General features: G+C 45.9%; 1 protein-coding gene across 1 annotated transcript in view; it reads right to left on the bottom strand.

Moving 5' to 3' along the window:
- LMX1A (LIM homeobox transcription factor 1 alpha) overlaps positions 1 to 16,624 on the bottom strand; it is a 154,240-nt gene extending 137,616 nt beyond the window's left edge. The window contains exons 1-2 of the mRNA XM_007989701.3: positions 16,229 to 16,624; positions 13,816 to 14,002 (exon numbers count right to left, since the gene is read on the bottom strand). Coding sequence (XP_007987892.1) covers positions 13,816 to 14,002; positions 16,229 to 16,304 — 263 coding nt within the window. The 5' untranslated portion in view covers positions 16,305 to 16,624. The remainder of the gene's footprint in view (positions 1 to 13,815; positions 14,003 to 16,228) is intronic.
- Positions 16,625 to 19,364: the final 2,740 nt, after the last annotated feature.

The following is a 19,364-nucleotide window of genomic DNA, read 5'->3' as shown; positions in this document are numbered from 1 at the left end:
GGAAGATGGTACCCACACCCTGAACTCTCTTGTTTTGAGAGTCCTCCTAAGCATCACAGAAAGCAAAAGCTCTTCAACTGACAGGCATGCACATAGGCACAGCTGACTGGTTCCCAGCCTGGGGAGGCTTGTAGACCCATCTTGGGGAATTGGCCATGTGGTGGTATACTTCGGACAACATGCAATAGAGCTCTGCATGGATCAGGAGCAAACACAAAAAGAGGTCAGGCAGGTGAGCTTTCCACTGAGATGAATGGTATCTGAAGAAGAAGGAAATAGGTGGGAGCCTCGCTCTACTGCCATTCCCAGGCCCATCACCCAGGAACGCATTGCCAAAGCAGCTCTGTGAGAAGCTCTCACCTACTGAGTGGCCTTGAGGAGTGATGGAAAGCAGACCCACCACTGCCAGCCCCTGTACTGCAGTGATCAGTTCTAACCAATCCACAGGGAAATGCACAAAAGAACAAAGGGAAGGAGTGGTTGGAAAGGAGCAAATCAGGGGCAGAACCTGTGCCCCAGATGTGTCCCTGACCCTTCCCCAGGTTTCTCCTCTATCAAATGGATGCCCACTCTCCCTCCCGGATCTTCAACTTCCTTCCTTCCCTGGCTAAATTCACCTTAGCCATCAAGCAGGCTCAAAACTACCTCATCCTAAGCATCTTCCCTTCATTCTAGTGCTATCTTTTCCCCCCATCTTTTTTTCACTACTCATCTTCTTGAAAGAATGGCCACATCACTCCCCCTATTTCTTCAACTTCTTTTTACTATATAGCTTTTATATGGTATAAAATGCTGTCCTGTACCCTCTATGCCTCTAGCAAACCTAATTTGTTTGGTTTTTTGGGACAGGATTTTGCTCTGTTGCCCAAGCTGGAGTGCAGTGGTGATGGTTCACTGCAGCCTGGAACTCCTGAGCTCTAGCCATCCTCCCACCTCAGCCTCCCAAGCAAGTGGGACCACAGACACGTGCCACCATACCTGGCTAATGTTTTGCCCAAGCTGGTCTCAAACTCCTGGACTCAAGTGATCCACCGACCTCAGCCTCCCAAAGTGCTGGGATTACAGGCACGAGCCATTGTACCTGGCCAAAACTACTCTTAATAAGGGCGAACAGGAAGCCCTACTTCTTGAAATTCCCTACTACTGCCCTGCCTTCCAGAACTCCACTCATTCCAATGTTCTCCCCTGCCTCTGTGTCATCTCATTACAGAATCTCCCAAAGCTCTTTGAATTCTGGTGTTCCCCACAGAGTGAACCTTGGCTCTCTTTTCACGTAGTACACCCTTGGGCATTCTTCTCTCCTCATATTTATATGACAATGTATCCCAAAGTCTTGTGCCCTGGCTAGTTTCCAGATCTTCTTTCACAGTTGCCTCCTGGACATCAGCACCTGACTGTCCCACCAGTAACTTAGCATAGCATGTTCACAGTTATTCTCATTGTCCACTTCTGCCGGTCTCCTGCTCACTTCTTAAATTCCCTCTATCAGGTACTGACATGACAGTCCACCTTGTCCCTTCTGGATCATCTTCAAATCTTCTCTCTTTATCATCCCTTTCCTCAGTCAAAAGTCATGACGTTCAAATTATCCTATGTCAGGAATGTTTTCCAGGTCATGTTTGTCCTCTTCATTCCCAATGTCTCACGTTAATTCATATCCTTATTATCTCTTGTCTAGACTATAGCAACAGCTATCCAAGTGGTCTCTGCCAGTCTCTACCCAGGCTCCTACCAGTGCCGCTGTTTGCCACCAGAACTACCTTTCCAGAAAATAAATATGGCCACAATATTTCATGCTTAGAAATCCCTGCTGGCTGCCTACTAACCACAGTATGAAACGAACGTTCTTTGCATGTTACACAAACACTCCTAGCCACTTGGCATGATTTTGCAGTCCACAACCAGCCATACCCTAAATGCACTTGATGTTGTGGCACCACCATGTCCACGACCAGTGACCACAGTGACTAGCACACTTCCTTTTCAGGACTTCATCCATTTGCACATGTTTCTTCCTCCACTTGGATTCTACCATCCTCTCCCCTTTCCTACATTCCCACTCGTCCTCCAAGAGCCAGTTAACATGTCACCTTTTCCATGAAGCTTTTTAAACAACCCCAAGCAAGTCATGTCATTAATTTATCTATTCAACTAACATGTATTTGCTGAATACTGTGTAAGATTATGAAGATGCAGGGATTATAAAACAAAACAAAAACAAGAAGTGTCTTCATTCATAGAGCTTATGGTCTAGTGACACAGACAATAAACCAAATATATGTGTGTGTGGATATATATATACATTTCAATTTGTAATAAGTGCCTTGAAGATGATGAATAGCACATGGTAATACAGAACCAAGGAATTTAGATAAGCTGGTTCTCTATCCCTGTGGCCAGCCTTTCTTAAAATAATGTTACTCTTTTTTTCAAGCACCTGCTTAATTTACATGTCTAAATAGTCTCTGCTAGACCTTTAGTATATCAGTGATTTGTTTTATTCATTTTTACATACCGGACACATACAGGAATTTAATACTGATGTTTGATGATTAAATGAATGAATGAGTGATTTAATTAATGAACCAACTGTTTATAAGTGTCTAACTCTAAATTAGAAAATTCCACATGCAACTAGGTAAAGTACATTCCAGTTGCTCATATGTTACCTGAAATCTCCAGTTCATTAAATATCAGTTTACACATATTAAATTCAGACACATATTTCACCTCTCCAAAATGGACTAGAACTAGTTGTAGGAGAATAAAATTTCAGCAATGGTGAGAGAAATAATACAATACAAGAATACTCCTTAAAAACTGGGATTCCATTATCACTTTTTGATACAGCCAGGCCAAGTAACAAACAAGAGGGATGTCAACAGTTCTGGAAATCAGCCTCCAGTGGGGGCACAGTGGGATCTTTTCTAGCTAAGGCTGAGGTTTGTTTGAAAATACAACACAGTTCAGAAGAAAACTTGGAAAGGGGTTATGCAAGGAATGGATGGACAGCTGCCGGCTGGTCCCGATGGAAGTTATGCTGGAAGCTCCGGATATGATATTCAACAGTTCTGCTGCCAAATGTGCAGACAAGCTCCCAGGACAAAAGTCACCAATAGCAAACCCTGGGAGCTGGAGAGAAAGAAAATGGATTCCGCCTGCCTTTTTGTCCTTCTTCTGGGGGCTGGGGGGAAGAACAGCTATGCTATATGCTACAGGGGCAATAGAGATCAATGTGGATGATGTGGGATAGGAAAGGATGGGCAAGGGCAGCTTTGTGTGTGAAGGAGTTTGACAAACAAGAGCAATGATCGTACGTGAGCTGATTTCTCATACACACATAGAGGCAATCCCCAAATCCTAAAAACTTCCTTTAAAACCACAGAATACTATAAACAGCTGACCATCGGGAGGCTGCCTGAAAGCTCAAGTATCTAGCAGGTGGGGACTTGTTTTCCAAGAGCTGGTTCAACAGGACAAACTGAGAATTGTGATCTCACTGGGGTGTGAACACCAGAATTCAAGCAGCAGATGGTGTGATTTAGTGGAAAGGCCATTGGAAAAGGAGTTAGAGGCTGGGGACAGCATCCCAGTTTCCTCTTCCCCAAGGAGTTGAGTTACTTCCCCAACAGCGGGACCTTGGGCAAGTTGTTAACTTCCCTGAGCCTTTATCTCCTCAGCTATAAAGCATAAGAGGAGAAAACCGAAAACTTCTCCTTACCTAACTTTTAAAACTGTTGTGAGGATCAATAGAGATAATATATGTGAAGGTTCTTTGAAAATTGAGAAGGATACATTTTTTCAACGAATCATTTTACAGCATTTTCTGTGAGCCAAGCATTGATCGGCATGCATTTCAAATATTAAACAAAAGTGAACCTTTGAGGTTGGTACTGTTATTATCCCTGTTTTAGAGAGAAGAAATGGGCACAGAGCAAGTAAGACCCTTGCCCGTGGTAACACAGCTAAGGAACAGCAGGACAAAGATTTGATCCCAGATGCTCTGGCTCCTAAGTCTATGCTCTTAACAACTACACTGTTTTGGCTTATCATACACAGCTTCTAAAACTATGTATAAGCTTTTACTCATGTATAAATAATAATAATAACACCCAATCCTGTAGAGTACTATACACTTTACCAAAAGGCCTTTCAGGTTCATTATCTTCTTTAATTTTCTTAATAACCTTATGAGGTCATTATTCTTACATTCTGTTGTATAGATGAGAAAACCATTGCTTGGACACCTGTTGACAGTAGGACATGTGTTTCAAATTATTTTTTCAGTAATGGAGAGAGATATGCAGTGCCCAAACCACTCATACCCACCTGTCTATCCCCTTCCATCTATGAATACGGGTTTTTTGAAACGGAAGATCCCAACCAAAGACAAAGCATAAAGAAAATAAAACCCAGAATAAAAAAGTGGGTGCATAATACTGACCAGCCATTCATATAGATAAACAGGGAAGCCTCCTACAAAGTGTTATTTGCACAAAATTATGTCTTCCACTAGTGGTTCCAGTCTAGAGCCTAAAATTCTACCCTAACATAGTCATTCCTTTGACTGAACACCCTTCCAGTTAAAAAGTATCTTCAGAAGAATAGAACATTATCTTGTCCATCCCAATGTGAATTATTTCATAACATTCTCCCAATTTGACAGCTAACTAAGAGCCAACTCTAGCCAGCACACAAAGCAATATGAAACATAAAAGGTCACAAGATGGGTTCAGGGCATGAGACAAGCAAGAAGGCACAGCCAAGCTGAGATTCTGAAAATGAGGCTTAGAAAAATAAGTGAATCCAGAAATTCAAGGTGCACAGAGCTCCAGGGGAAAGAGGTGTGCAATCAAAACTCCAGCCGAAAAGAGGAAGAGAGGGGTCTCCCGGGATGTTCTTCCCTTCTGGATTTCCAGAGTCTATCTCATGGCACTGCCAACTGGTTTTCATCCCTGAAGAGCTATGCCTGCATCCCTGTGAAGATGGTGGCTGTCATTACCGGAGAACACATGCACAGCAGGAATTCCTGCCACAATGTGAGGAGGAGCAAGAGGAGAAAGAGTGAGGGGGTAGCCAATAGCAGGGGAGGAAACTCTAGATGGTTATGTTTAAAAGGATTTGTTCCACTGTCAAAACCAGAAAGCTCTCCCCAATAGCCAGCTTTAGAGAAGGGAGCCTGCAATGACAGAGAGGAGGCGGGATGTTATTAAGAAAGCTCTTTGGAAAGGAGGCTGAAATAAGGGAAGAAATATTAGGCAAAAGGCAGGCATGTCCATAAAAATCCACCTGTGGACTGTGATGGACCAGGAATGTCTGGGCGATGCACAGAAACCAGGCTCTAGTGTTTCTCAAAGGCTCCTAAAGCCACCCTGATTCTTTAGGACAAGGACAGCTCTTTAAATCCAGGCCACCAGAGCACTTGCCCATTCCTGATTCTCTCCAGTGACTGGGATAGGACCTAATGACTGCCAAGCTTGTGAAACTGCAAAACTGCAAAAACTCACACTTTCTCCTCTCAACTGCCCATTCCCTTTTCAGGGCCCCATGCTCAGGAGAGACATCCATCTATCCCCGCCCTGGAGCTGGGGGCCCCAGGCCAAGCTGGCATCAGCTCCCACTCAGGCTCAGGCTGTCGGGTGCTCAAACAAAGACATATTCGGACCCTCCTGCAGAGACAGGGGGCCTATTTCTGGGCCCAGAGGGAGCTGGCCTTAATCTGTTGCACAATGAATGACAACAATGTTAAGAATGAAAATATGGTTTGGGGGGATAGTCCCCAGGAGCCCAACATTTTGGTATTTAAAGGAACTTTAATGAGCTTAAGAGGCTAATCTGGAGTTCAGGAGGGGGTGTTTTGTTTTGTTTCGAAAAGTCCTTTTAAAGATTCCTGAGGCTTGATAGGGAGGAGGCAACAGAATTGTGAGTCAAGGCGTGGCTCCTGTGCAACTGAAGGGGCGGGATGGAATTAGAGAGGAAGCTGCTCCAAAGAGCTCCTCTCATCGCAGCAGTAGAACCTGGTGCTCAAGAGATGAAGGATGTTTCTTTCCAGGCTGGAGAAGTGTGATGTTCAAAGAAGTAGCCAAGAGTTGAGAATAAGTGACGTGTTTACATCCTACCGAATGCCAGGCTTCTGGCCAAATGACTCTCCTGGTTTATTGGTGACAGCATCAGACTCAGGCACTTGGCACCTCTCTCACCCACCAAAACACACCCACCTGTAGTAGCAGGACATAATCCAGCACCCACTAAGGTACCAGGCACGGTCAGAAAGGTTTTTAGAGGCCCTTAAATGGTTACCCAAAGAGTAATGGTCATGAGGTCATGCATACTTGAGAGTTATGCCACTCACCATCTATTTGCCTGAGCCTCACCTAACTGAATGGCCACGTGACTGTTATTTTGTGTATCTAAAAGGCTAATTAGACCAGGTACAGTAGCTCATGCCTATAATCCCAGCAGTCTGGGAGGCTAAGGTGGGAGGATCGCTTTGAGGCCAATAGTTCGAGACCAGCCTGAGCAACATAGCAAGACTCTGTCTCTACTAAATAAATAAATGGCTAATTCGAAAATCAAAAGAACACTAACAGTCCACAAAAATGGTTTGGGCAAAAACTGAGGCAGCTGATGAAATGGAGTTTAAGCAACATCTGATGGGTGGTTGCAAGAGTCAAGTTAATTGAATTCTATAGGGTATAAGGGAGGGAGAAGGGGACAGAGGCAGATGTGAAGTCCAGATACAGCATGTGGTCCATTCCTAGCAACGGTGGACACTTAAGATATTTTTAATACAGATGGAGTTCAATCGGACCTGTAGGATAAGGCAGTCCAATCCACAGTGGCCAGATAGCTCTCAGAGATAGATAGCTCTATCTATCACTCTATTATACAACGATAATAATAAAACACAGATCGATCTATTGGTGCGAGGATACACTGGAGGCCCAGAGAGTCAGAAAGGCCAGACATGTTTGCTGTTATCCAAAAATAGGATTCCCAAACTGGAATCTTGAAAGGCTGGAAGAGATCAAACTCTTTCATGTGACTTCAGTTAGAGGACTAGGAAAAGCACAGTCCACTTTGTATTTTTAGTTGTTATGACATTATGGTGCAATAATGGGGAATCTGGCAATCGTTTCATTAAATTCTAGCTAATCTGTGCATGGCAGCAAGGCGACAAGCTCTACAGATGACTTGGTTGCCTTGGTTCACCACTGTAAAGAACAGCACAGGGGTAGGCTTTCAAAATCCTTTTTTAACTACCCAGATGGGGCTATTTGTGATGGGACTAAGTATACCCACAGGGTAGGAAACCGATGTAGGGCTACAGTTTTCTTCCTTACACCATGTCTTCACTAATACTTCAGGGTTTCTACTGCATTCCAGTTGCATCTGCTGTCTAATGCCAAAAGAAACTTAATCCCTATCCTAAGTCTCATTTTATTTATTTTCAGTAGTGTGAAAACAAACATGTAGCAAGATTACAGTGTTTACACCTCCTTTTTAGCCGATATAGCTCTAATCCTCCCGTTAATTAACACCAGGGCCATAGCAATTTTAATTTCATCTTGGTTAAAAATATAGACAGATAATTGTGCTTTACTAAAATAACAATTTGACATTTGGGGGGTATTCACTTCATTTTAGCAAGACGGTTGGACAGATTTTATTTAAGATATGACAAGGAGACACAAAGCTGCAGTCGACATTGGTCAATGATAACGTAACCAATGTCAGTTATGAAAAAATGACTAAAACACTTCCTATCATGCTAGTCAAAGGAGACTAAGGAGAAAATGTTGATCCTATGGGGTACCAAACCAGAGTCTCCCTCTCTTTCAGAAAACAGGCCCTTCTAAGGGGGCCCAAAGGGGAAAAAGGCATCTTTTCTTTGTCCTCTGCGGTATTTGCTCCAGAACCTTTTCTACACTTTGCTGTTAAAATTACCAACTTCCTCAAACCAAATCTGAAAAGGCAGCGACTGTCTAATGTTCCTAAGAGACTTCTTGAAGAAAAACATATAGAATATTCCTAAGAGGAAGCCTCAGCCATGCTGGACATAGGGCTGAGCCCTCCCACGTAGGAGCCTTTCTGCTTCTCTGCAGAGGGTAGGAGAGACACACCTCACCCCATCCAGCCCCCAACCCTCTAGCTCACCCTCCAAGTGGCTCATATGGGAACTTCTCTCTGAAGATACGAAAGAGCATTTACAAATTCACGTCAGAAAAATGTTTATGAAAAAGAAAGAAAGAAAATTGAAAAACACTGACGTAGAGCTAAGGTTTCAGAGTTAGAGCAGAAATTATTTTTAAATCTTTCTCTTGTGGATGTGATTGTGCTTTTTTCCTCATAATTCATTTTCCAGTGTTGTATATCTGTACTTAATAACCAAGATCATAACATTCAGTATTGGTTATTTTGAACTTCATAAAATCCAACAATGACATTTTGTAAAATGCATTTATTCTAAGATGCTTTAGTAAATTTCTGATCGTATCATGAGTACTTTAAACCTTCGTCTACTTTCTCCCCTCTAAACACTATGACCTAAATAATTACTTTGACTATAAAAGAAAAAATAGCTGATAATGAAATAATTGGAATTGTTCTCATTAGAGAAACAGCTCCTGCCCACTATCTCCAAAAACCTTCCCAGAATTAAAAAGCAATAATGAAGAGGCTTCCCTGAAATTAGTGGTCTTTCGATTAATACAAATGTTATAAATATGAAAAATGAAAAAGCAAGAGAACAATGAACAATCAGGAAAGTTACTGGCATGAAAATCTGAATATCAAAAGCTATTTCCTAGCCAGGTAGGTGTAATATGTAAAACTAGACTGAATAAATAACTTTTAAAAATGTGTTCCATTTATGTAAGGATCAAAAGAATCCCATAAGCCTACTGTAAAAAGGAATGTTCATATCTAGTATTTTAATTCCCAGAATACTATCAATATCTACTCCTGCTATCTAATTTTATTTCAAAATTTTAAGTCTTAGATTCCAAGAAAGTCTTTCCCAGGGACCAATACATATAAAAAGAGAAAACACCTCTGAGCAAGGAATGTTTCCAATCACCCTCTAAAATTAAAAAGGGAGAAAAAGAGAGAGAGATTAAGTGCCTGCACAAACACAACCACAGCCCATGGATGGTGCTTACGCCGAGTTAAGCCCCCTACAATTTAACACAGACATCAGTTTATTGCCTAGCTATGTTTGATTTTTATATTCCTGAAATTTTATTGTGCCAGGAGTGGGGCCAACAAAAGATAAAGTAAAGCAAAAATGTAACAATTGCCTCTGTCATTCCATCTGCCGGTCCCTTTCATGAGTAACTGCATGCCCAATTTTGATCTCCAAGTAATGTCACAGTAATAAAACTAAACTAACTCCTCCTCACACACACACACTTCCTCGACTACCTTGATAAAATGCAGAATTAGTTCATTACTGATGCTAATAGATATCATTACCTAAGTCTTTTTCACCGCGAAGCTGCCAATCAGAGGGTCCAAAGAAAGATGCAGAGAAAGCTCTAAGTGTGACAGCCACTTTCCCCTTTTTCAGTCCCTTTCTTTGGAAAATTGGTCTGCTCCAAAAGAAAGGGAAGAAAACATCCACTGGCTCTTTGAGGAAAGGTTTCCCAAGGCCTGTGATTTGCTGACATGCAGGGAGTTATGATGTTGTGAGAACAGCCCTGATGACAGCAATACTATCCCACACTGCTCCTAGGATGTCCAGAGCAATCCAAGGGATCATGATAAACTTCATATGTGAGGGCAGAGGGCCCCGCCTGACCCACAGAGCCAGGCACATGAAAGAAACAATAAAAACTTGATTTAACTGTGGGATCCCTTCCAGAGGGCTTAATTATCTATTGTATTACCACATTCCCGTTATTCAGCAGTCTCTTCTGTCTCAGACTGAAGTCCAACTGCAGTATTTGTTTGGAACAAATTCAGGGAAAACTCCAAACTAACCAGATCATAGAGGACTCAGTTAAATAGGGAACAACAGCTATATAAATAGAAGTCCCCTAGGCTGGAAAATATTTTGGTTGTCTGCTAAGTTTCAGGAACGTTGAAGACAGTTGAATCCACTTTCAAAACATCTACACCTATGTTATCCTCATGTTTCATATGACATGGTACAGATTCATCAATTGTATAAATGTTGTCATCCCACCAAATTAGCTATTTTTCCATGTTGACATGTCATAACAAAGATAGCCTTCAGTTCTTAATTTCTATACATTAGTAAATCAGTGTTCCACACTCTTGCCTTAAATGCTTATTTTCTGGGAGTAATCAGAAGATAAATTATTCCTAATGGCATCGCAGTATATGAGAAAAATACTTAATAAAACATCCTGAAGTCTTCCGATGAATAGTTGCGTGTGGAAGACATCACTGTCAATACTACTTTTTTAATTGGAAAAACTTGGTGTTTGACATTGTGAAGGTGTAACAACTAGTTGAGAGAATGAAATTTTAACTTTTTAACTGGTTGCCTAACACCATAAACAGACAGCTAAGAATTCAAATGCAAAACTGCCCAACAGCAAGAAATTCACATACAGATGGCTAAGATAAATGTGATAAACTTGCTTTGTTAACATTATGCCTATGATTGACACTGAAAACTGTGCATTCGCTATATATTCTTTCATTTAAATGTGTAGAAACAGCATTTGAATTTCATGAAATTTGGAAACCAAGGCGCTGCCTGCATATTCATTTTTTATTAAGTGCTCCCTAACTTACCATCAACATTGTCTTACCACTTAACTTTCACCTCATTTTCTTCCCATTTACTTTGTTTGGCCTCAAATTTTTCAAAGATCCACCAAAAAAAAAAAAAAAAAAAAAAGGCAAAGCTATTTTTACAATTGTATTTTTTAAAGAGGAAAAATGTTCTTTGTAAGTGCTTCAGGACTATTGCCTAAAACTGAGTTGTGTTCCCTCTGGATGCTCTTTGTAAGTGCTTCAGGACTATTGCCTAAAACTGAGTTGTGTTCCCTCTGGAGGATAAATATCTGGCTATTCCCGATAGTTTCTGTGCAATATCTAGTCCTATACTCTAAATGGAAGAAGGCTTTGATAAATACTTGATGGCAAGGACAACACAGATGGAAAAAGTGTTGAGCTATAAGCCTCCTGAAGGCAGGCTCTGAGACTTTTTCTCATTGTCCTCTCCTCATCTAGCCTAGCGTCTTGCATATAGAAGCTCCATAAAAGCTTACTGAATACAGAAGTTTGTCCTGAGCCTAATTTTTTTACAGAACAAACAAATAAAAATCCCTCTCCTTTTTCTCCTACAGATACCACCATGCAGACTAAGACCATTAAGATTAGCAAATATATTAAAACCCTATTTTATTGGAAAAAGAATATAATTGGAACGGAGGATAGAGAAGAGAAAAAAGGAATTTTTAAAAAGGAATAAGTTAACCTAACAAGCAATTGATGGGCTAAGCACAGGCTAGTACTGCTATGATGCCATGAGCTAAAGAGGACAAAAAACTCAATTTTAGAAATCTATGGTTCCAAAAATATTTTTAAAATAAAATTAAAATCCTTCACTGAAATGTCAGCACCTCTCTGAACAATGTAGCTCACATCCCTCTGTAAAATCTTCTTGCTTCTGGCTAACAGCTGGCAAGTTGATCCCTGCAATTTTCCCTTTGCAGAAATAGCTTTGTGAGGAGAGAACTGACCCTCCTGGGCTAATAAGCCCAAACCGCGCCAAACCTGGAGGGCTGAAATGGAAGGGACATTGTTGTGTTAAGTACTTTACAACAACTGTTTCTTCTCCTCTTGACACAGCCTGACTTCCTTAAAGAAGATTTGACTGGCCAGACAGCTGTGTTGACCCTTAAGCCTTCTTTGATTCGTGATTTTTTTTTTAACAAACAGAATAGAAATTCACAATCCAAATCCTTTCCTAAGCCCCAATACTTGTGAATTTGCCAGTGTTGTGCCTGAAGGATGTGGACATTTCAGTAATCTATAAGCAGAAAGTTAAAGATTGGGTCTACACAATACCAAAACTTTCGATGAAAAGCGAGAGAGAAAAAAGCGAGCAATCAGCCAGAAGCTTTATTCAAAGGTGATACTTGAAGTTGTGTGGGCTAAATCTATTTAACTACCTAAAAATTACACTTTTCACTCAGACACCATGTCAATAAACAGACAACCAAGAATAGAGACAGGCATATCTTCTTTCAAAAATGTTATCCATAATGATCACTTCATAGGTCGTCATAAGGAGTTTTCACTTTTTATATATTTCTGTATTGTCCAATTCTTCCAAAATCGAGCACACATTTCTTTTAGTTCTGAAAAAAACTAAGCTTTTCAAAACGACAAAAAAAAAAAAATGCCTAGTACTCTCTCCACATGGGGGTAAAATTCGAGCATTTTAGGGCAAAAAGGCAGAGTGGCAGAAACAATTTTTTTGTGTGGTCACAGGGTCTAATCACTTTGTCAAGTTTTTAAACTTGCATAACCCCAGACAACAGGAAAAGAAAATACTTCTATTTATTCTCAGTGCTTTTTGTTATACAGAGACTTCTCCTGCTCAGCCCCTCTCATTGTGTTTTTAATAACATGATAGAATTGCTTTTCACGCACGCTAACCTTCCTTTGATTATCTTCATGTAATGCTGTTCCTTTCATTCACCAGTGACAAATGCAGAATTTTGCGCGTGCACGCGCGCGTCCACACAGTCAACCTACACCAGTCCTAATGCACAAAAAAAGAGATCTCTGGATCAGCCACTTTTCTTCAATCATCTCCAAAGCCCTGCAAAGCCAATACCCTTATTAATTAAACATTTCGCAAGGAAAAACCGTTCCCTCTCCTTACACCTCCTAAGCTCCTACCGGCACGCCCGGAGAGAATAAGGAAGTTCTCTGCCTCCCACTTTCTGGCCTCATCCAGGCTTTGGTGTTATAAAAATCTAGTTTCGAAATATCCACTTTCTTAAATGCCCGCCTCCCAGTTCTCCTCTAAACATACCAGAACGTTCGTGTGGACAGGAGGGAACTGAACCTGCTCCGTGGCAGAAGAGCATACCCACACCTGAACTAGGGTGGAGGCACAGGTTGAAGGAGAGGGCTTCAGTTCAGGCCCCAACTACTGTCCTAAAAGCCCCTGCATCAGAAGGTTCTGGAGAAAACCAGGAAGGCGACAGTGAAAGGGCGAACGGGCTGTGCGCCTAGTTCCGAATGGCAGCAGCGCCATTTCCGAGCCCAAACTATCCGGACTCCAGCGAACAAACCCGAGCGGGAAACGCGCACAGGGCACAGGGGACAGAAGCTGTGGGGTCAATACAGCCTCACCGCACGGCACAGGCGCGAAGCCGGCGCGGACACCTGGGTAACATGGCTTGAGAACCAGCAAGGAGACACGGGGTCACTGGCAACCCGCAGGGCACCCCGTTAAAAAGTGGAGACCAAGCTCGGGGGAGACCAAGCTTGAGGGATTCCAAGGCTAACAAAGAGTGGCCTCCGGGAATGGCCGAGTCAGAGAAAGGGGCCTGGGAGGACTAGAAAGTAGGCGAGCAGACCGTGGAGGAAAGCCGTCGCGCGCACTTCTGCGGGCCTCGGGCCACTGTGGCGCGCACCCGCGCGGATCTCTGCCCTACCACCTTCCCGTGAGAGGCAATGTACACGACTGGGCTGAAGGGAATTTCTGCTCGCTGGGCGTGCCTCTTGGGCCTTCCAGAACAGGAGTAGGGTAAAGGAGGACAAAGTCCTCGACGCACACTGATGCCAGTGCGTGGGGAGCGCTGCGGGGGCGCGGCTACTTACTTCTCGTAGTCATACTTGCAGTAGAGCTTCTTGTCCCGGTAGAAGCAGGTGGTCTCCAGGGGCTCTTTGCAGGAGGCGCACTGCACACACTGCTCATGCCAGAAGCTGTCGTTGAGCCGCAGCAGAAACCTGTCCAAGATGACCCGCTGACAGCCCTCGCAGACAGACTTGGGGCTCACCGCTCTGCCTGTAGCCGCAACAGACGTTCGCGGGTGAGCAGCCCGGGCAGGTCGACCATGCCAAACCTGGCCGGGACCCGCTCCTGATCCCTTCACACTCACGGATTCCCCCAGCGCCCCCCAACCCAGGGAGTCTCTGCTAATCAACCAAGCTGAGACTTGGAAAAAATCAAACCAAGTGGCGTTTCTAACAACCGGAGACTATGTGAGAAGGTTTAATTCCTAGCGGGGGAGGGTACAGAAATCAGTAACTGGCCTTTAATTAACAAACATACCCAGGTATGCTCGCAAACGTGTGCACATCCTGTAAGATTAAATTACATACAAATTTGTGCTCTCAGGTTTATTACGTCGTAATTAATTATTAAATCACTATGCCTGTCTCTGACTGTTTTAAAAACTGAGAATGCATAAGAACAATTTGGATTTTTCTTTGTTAAAACGCAGAGTTCTGTTCTATTTTTTGAGGGGAAATAAAATTTTCTCTTTTCTTCCTAAAAAGTCCTGGCGGTACAGAAAAATATCGTCTCACTCCATAGCAAACCTAATATTATTCAAACCGATGAACCCCAAACCGCTGCGTCTTGACTGGCATGCAAATTGCACATGAGTTTTTCATAACTAAGAAGCGTCAAAACAGAGGGAGGGAAAAAATTAGCGGAAGAAGCAAGCCGTAGAGTGTCCCGGCCGGGATTCCCGATGCCAGGCGCGTTCGGCAGCAGTGCTTGAGGGCGAAACGGGCCTCAAAGCGACTCAGCGGAGGCAGGGAATCCACTCTTCGCTACCCCTTGGACTTTTTGTGTTTTATTCCTTTAGTTTGTGGGGGGCGGAGAGGTGGTTCAGGTGGCGACACTTGGCCACCTTTATTGGCACTTTTCACAGCTATTGAAAGAAGGCCTTGTCCCCCAGTAACAACACTCATGCGCTTGTTCCCCAGTACCAACACTCCTGCGCTCCCCATTTCCCGGCTGCACTCTCTGTCCACTCTCCCCTTTTGAGAGGCCAGGCCACCGGCTCGGGAGCTGGACCTGCCGCTTCGGGGAGCGGACGCGGAAGGTTAGGAGAAGCAGCGAGATAGACCTCAATTTTACAATTCTATTTTCTTTCGGTAGGGTCTCGGCGTCCTGGGCCACGACCTGGGCGTTGAGACCGCACGTGGGCCGGACGGAGGGCACAGAGCAAAAAAGCGACGCCCGCTGTATACATAAATCCGCACCCGCTACCCGCCCGGGTACTGCCTGCTCTGGCCTCCGCTCTCTTCCGAGGCTGGGCAAGTCCAAAAGTTCCCGAAAGGGGGGTTCAAAGAGGGGCGCTCAGTGCACGTGATTTCGTTTCATCTGGGGTGTTGGAGGTGGGGAGATTCCTCTCTGGATTTGGTTTCTCCAGCAGAACTGTCTCATCCTCCACATTCATGCCGCTCTAGCGGTTCCGAGTGAAAGAGTCAAGAAGTTTAAAGGACAGAACGAAAAAATCCCTCCTGCTAAAAATACAATAAAATAAAATAAAACTCAGGATTCCCAAACTTGAAAAGCTCCGAGGGCGGAGTGGGTGGGGAAGCCGTAACCAGAATCTCTGGCTTCAGCTCTGCGAGACCCGTGTGTGGACACTCTTCCGGGGTCCTTGACTCGCTGCTCCTACTCTGTAGCTGCAAAGGAGTTGTGAGGGGGGACCCACAGGACCCGGCATCCAGCTCCAGTTAATTAACGCGGAGGCTAGGGCCCCGCCGCGCGGTCTAATCCCCGCGCTGAGCTGCCTACCGGCCCGGAAAAGTCTCTCTCGGCCGTGCCTATGGCTGAAATTGTGGCTGGAGTTGGTGGGGGAGAGAAGCCGCCTCGAACTTGGGCGCTCCAGGCCTCGGGTCTCGGATGCTATTGCCTCTAGGCCGTGAGAAGAGGGCGGCATTTATGAGACGTCGATCAGCTCCGAGATTAAAAATCCAGCCCTGGGTGTTTTTAATCACTTGCCACTCAGACGCCTGCGAACAAGCTCGCCCGCCCCTCGCGACTTTGGGGAATTCGGTGCCCGGTGCGTGAGGCCTGGGGCGGCTTGTTGGATTTATTTGGATAGGGACGACCCACAAGGACTGACGGACAGATAGTGATGGGGCTCAGTTTAGTGCATGAAGAGGGGCGCTAGCTCCCCTACCGCGGACCAGGTCCCAAAGAGCGGGGCTCCAGACCTCAGGGCCAGGCGGGAAAGAGAGTGCGCCCAGGACGCACGGCCTGAACACTCACCCAGCAGCGAGGAGAAGGAGGCCGAGGTGTCGATCGCGCTTTGGAAGTTCTCCTCCATCTTTAGGCCGTCCAGCATGTTCGGGCCGGGCCGGGAGGACCTGTAGAGGAGAAGAAACGATGCGTCTGACGTCCGTGTCCGCTGGGACTCGGCGCCCGCAGCCACCGCACTCCTGGGAAAGAACCGAGGGAGTGTCCAGGGCGACCAGAATCAGCCAGGAGGAGAGAGTCCAGCCAAGAGAATGTAGGGTGGGAGGAGAGATCAGTCACTGCGAACTGCTCTGACTGATCTGATTTCACTTGAAGTCAACACGTTATGTACTTAGGCCTCCGCCCCCCAACTGCGTTTCTCCTTCTCCTGCCCCCCGCCCCCATCCCCACATCCATCCCTTGCCCCAGGTTTTCCATCCCGAATCCGACTCCGCCCCAACCTATACGAAGGTGGGCCCTCGGGACGTCTCTGCAGGAACTCAGCTACTGGGGTATGATGGGTATATAAAGAGTGGGTTCCCTCCCTCGCGCGACGGGGTCCAGGCACGCGGGACGATGGGGTTTGCAATCCCGCGTCCCAGCCGCCGCGTTGCGGCCCTCACCTGCCCCAGGTCGAGAAGGGGCACAGTAAGGGACCCGGAGAGCGTCCAGCCCGCTTCTGGACTCCTGGCGCTACACTCTGCTGGGGGGCGCGCGGGAGCCGGTGTGCGGGACGCGCAGGGAGGTCCTCCCGCCAGTCGCCCAGTGCGGAGAATGTCTGCAGAAGCAAAGGAGTCGCCTCGGGGAGGAGCCCCGGCTGGCCCGGCTCAGTCTTGGATGCATTTCAAATCAACTTTCAGAAACACGCCCGCCCGAGCGACAGCCTAGGCACGGGTAGCCTTACTTACCTGGTAGGCGAGCTCTCTCCCAGTGACTGGAGCAGAGAGAAGTTGCGGAGCGCTGCTGGAAGCTTCGGCCCGGGAAGGCGTCGCCCCCGAGACTGCAGCCGCAGGAGCCGCCCTCGGCTCCGGAGCGCCGGGGAGGGAGCCGGAGCGAATGCCGGCCCCTGGCTCTGCTCCTCGGCGCGCCGGAGCAGGGCCGGGACGTGGTCGCCAGCTGCTGGCCTTCCCGGGACGTCCTACCAGCCCTCGTCGCTCCTCTGCAGGAGGAGAGGGCCGGTTGCTTCTCCGAGGCTAGGAGGGAAGGCAGAGGCCCAGGGTCCTGGGTGCGAGTCGGCCCTGCTTCGCCGGGGCGGATCCTGCCGCTTCTGACAGGGGCCGCGGCGCTGCGTGCGCGTCGGAGGAGAGGGGGTGGGGTGCGCTGGGCGGGGGGCTGGCAGCGCGTCCCGTGGCGGGGCTGTGGTGCTCCCTTTCCCAGCCTAGCGGTGCGGCCACCACACGGCTGCGGCCCTCTGCGCCCCTCCGCCTCTGGGAGCTCTCGGACACGCAAAGTTTCCTCCCCTCCACGTGTAACTGTTACCTCGGGGCTCTCTGGCCCGGTCGCCCCCCAATGCCCCTCACCCCAACTGGGCCTTTGAGGAGATGTCGGCGCCTCCTGGACCGCGGTGCGGCCTCAAGGATTCCCCCGCCGCTCTCCAACTGCTGCAATAAAAGCGCTGCAATCCTTACCCGGGCCCCGGGAAGCACTGAGAAGCTGTTTAGCGCCGGTGCTTGTGGACCCAGCAGCTCTGAGCTCCTCAAACCCCTTATCACCCGAGGGCTCTCGCCAGTTCCCAACTTCCTTTAAGCTCGAACCGTATTCACTGATGGGGTATACAGAGGCCATGGGACCCACGGTCTAAGAATCACGCTCTTGGGAGACACTAGGTGGGATCTGCCCCCCAAGATGATGAACCTGCAATGACACTCTACAGGAAATCAAGTAAGGGGACATTGTTAGGGGAACAAAGTCTCTGTGGGGAAATGTGAAATATCTGCACCTCCTAACTTTAATTTACAGTAACAGACCTTTAGCCCCCTTCAGAGCAGGAATAAGGCCTTATCCGTCTGTGTATCCCAGGAGGTAAGCATGTTGTGTGGCCCAGGTGGATGCTCAATAAATAAATCACAATGCTGGCTAGCGTTTATCATTTATTTTGTGCCAGCTTTGTTACATAGTCACCTCATTTAATCTTTACAACAACCCCCATGAAGCGGAGACAATTGTTGTCCCAGTCTTACAGTTGAGGGAAATGTAAGGGAATGCATGGAATCTGAGTCCCATCATCTGAATATCATGGGAAGGTTCAGTTCAATTCAGTGGGATTCTCTGGGGCGCCTTCAGTTCCTAAACTGAACTGAACTGAGATGAAATTGGCAGGCCGTTTGACATGGTGAACTCAAGCAGAGGAGATGCCACATAGCCAGGGTTTTTCTATTACCTCCTCCAAAGACAGAGGCACTTCTTTATTTTTAAATAAAAAGTGCTGGCAGCAACTTGCTCTAATGTGCTTAGGAGCAGCGACCCCATTCGCCATTCTAAGTGCTTTCTGCCGGCAGGCACAAGCCAAACACTGAATATGACTCCAGACGAACGAGGGGAAATGGCAAAGAGACTAATGCGATATATTTGAATGCTGCTTTACACTTTTCAGGCATTTTCACATACACGATTTTGCTTGATCTTTACAGCAAACCTGTGAAGTAGGCAGAACAGTTTTATCCATTGTTTCAGATGAATATTTGGAGCTTAGCATGGCTGGGAGATTTCCCTGATGTTGCCCAGATGGCTAGTGGCATGTCTCCTAACACCTGACCTCTGTCCTTTCTGTCACCCAGGTATAGCAGGGTGTAAAAAAAAAAAAATACAAACTACAAGTATTATTAGGATAATATGTGAAATAGAAGTTAAGCAAGAAAAAAATGGAGTAGGGCAGATACAACCATAAGGAATATTTTTATTTAAATACTCGGCAGAGTTTGGGTTTCACTAAAAGTCTTGAATATATGAAATTTGTTTTAACTAGTGGTAAGACTGTTCCTCTTAGTGAATATCCTGAAAGTGGATAGATTGTCATTTGACCTGAAACCCAAATCGTTCAAACAATTCTTACATCCACCCACAAGGCAGCTTGATTAGTGTAGATCACACAGGTTTTTTGTGAGAACGTCTCCCCAGCCATGGGGCACTTCAGGATGGGGACTGCGCCTCAAAGTCACATCATAAGTCA

The sequence above is a fragment of the Chlorocebus sabaeus genome, chromosome 25 (genome assembly GCF_047675955.1).
Source record: "Chlorocebus sabaeus isolate Y175 chromosome 25, mChlSab1.0.hap1, whole genome shotgun sequence".
Taxonomy (NCBI): domain Eukaryota; kingdom Metazoa; phylum Chordata; class Mammalia; order Primates; family Cercopithecidae; genus Chlorocebus; species Chlorocebus sabaeus.
The sequence above is the reverse complement of the archived record's forward strand: the minus strand, read 5'-3'. Positions and strand labels throughout refer to the sequence as shown.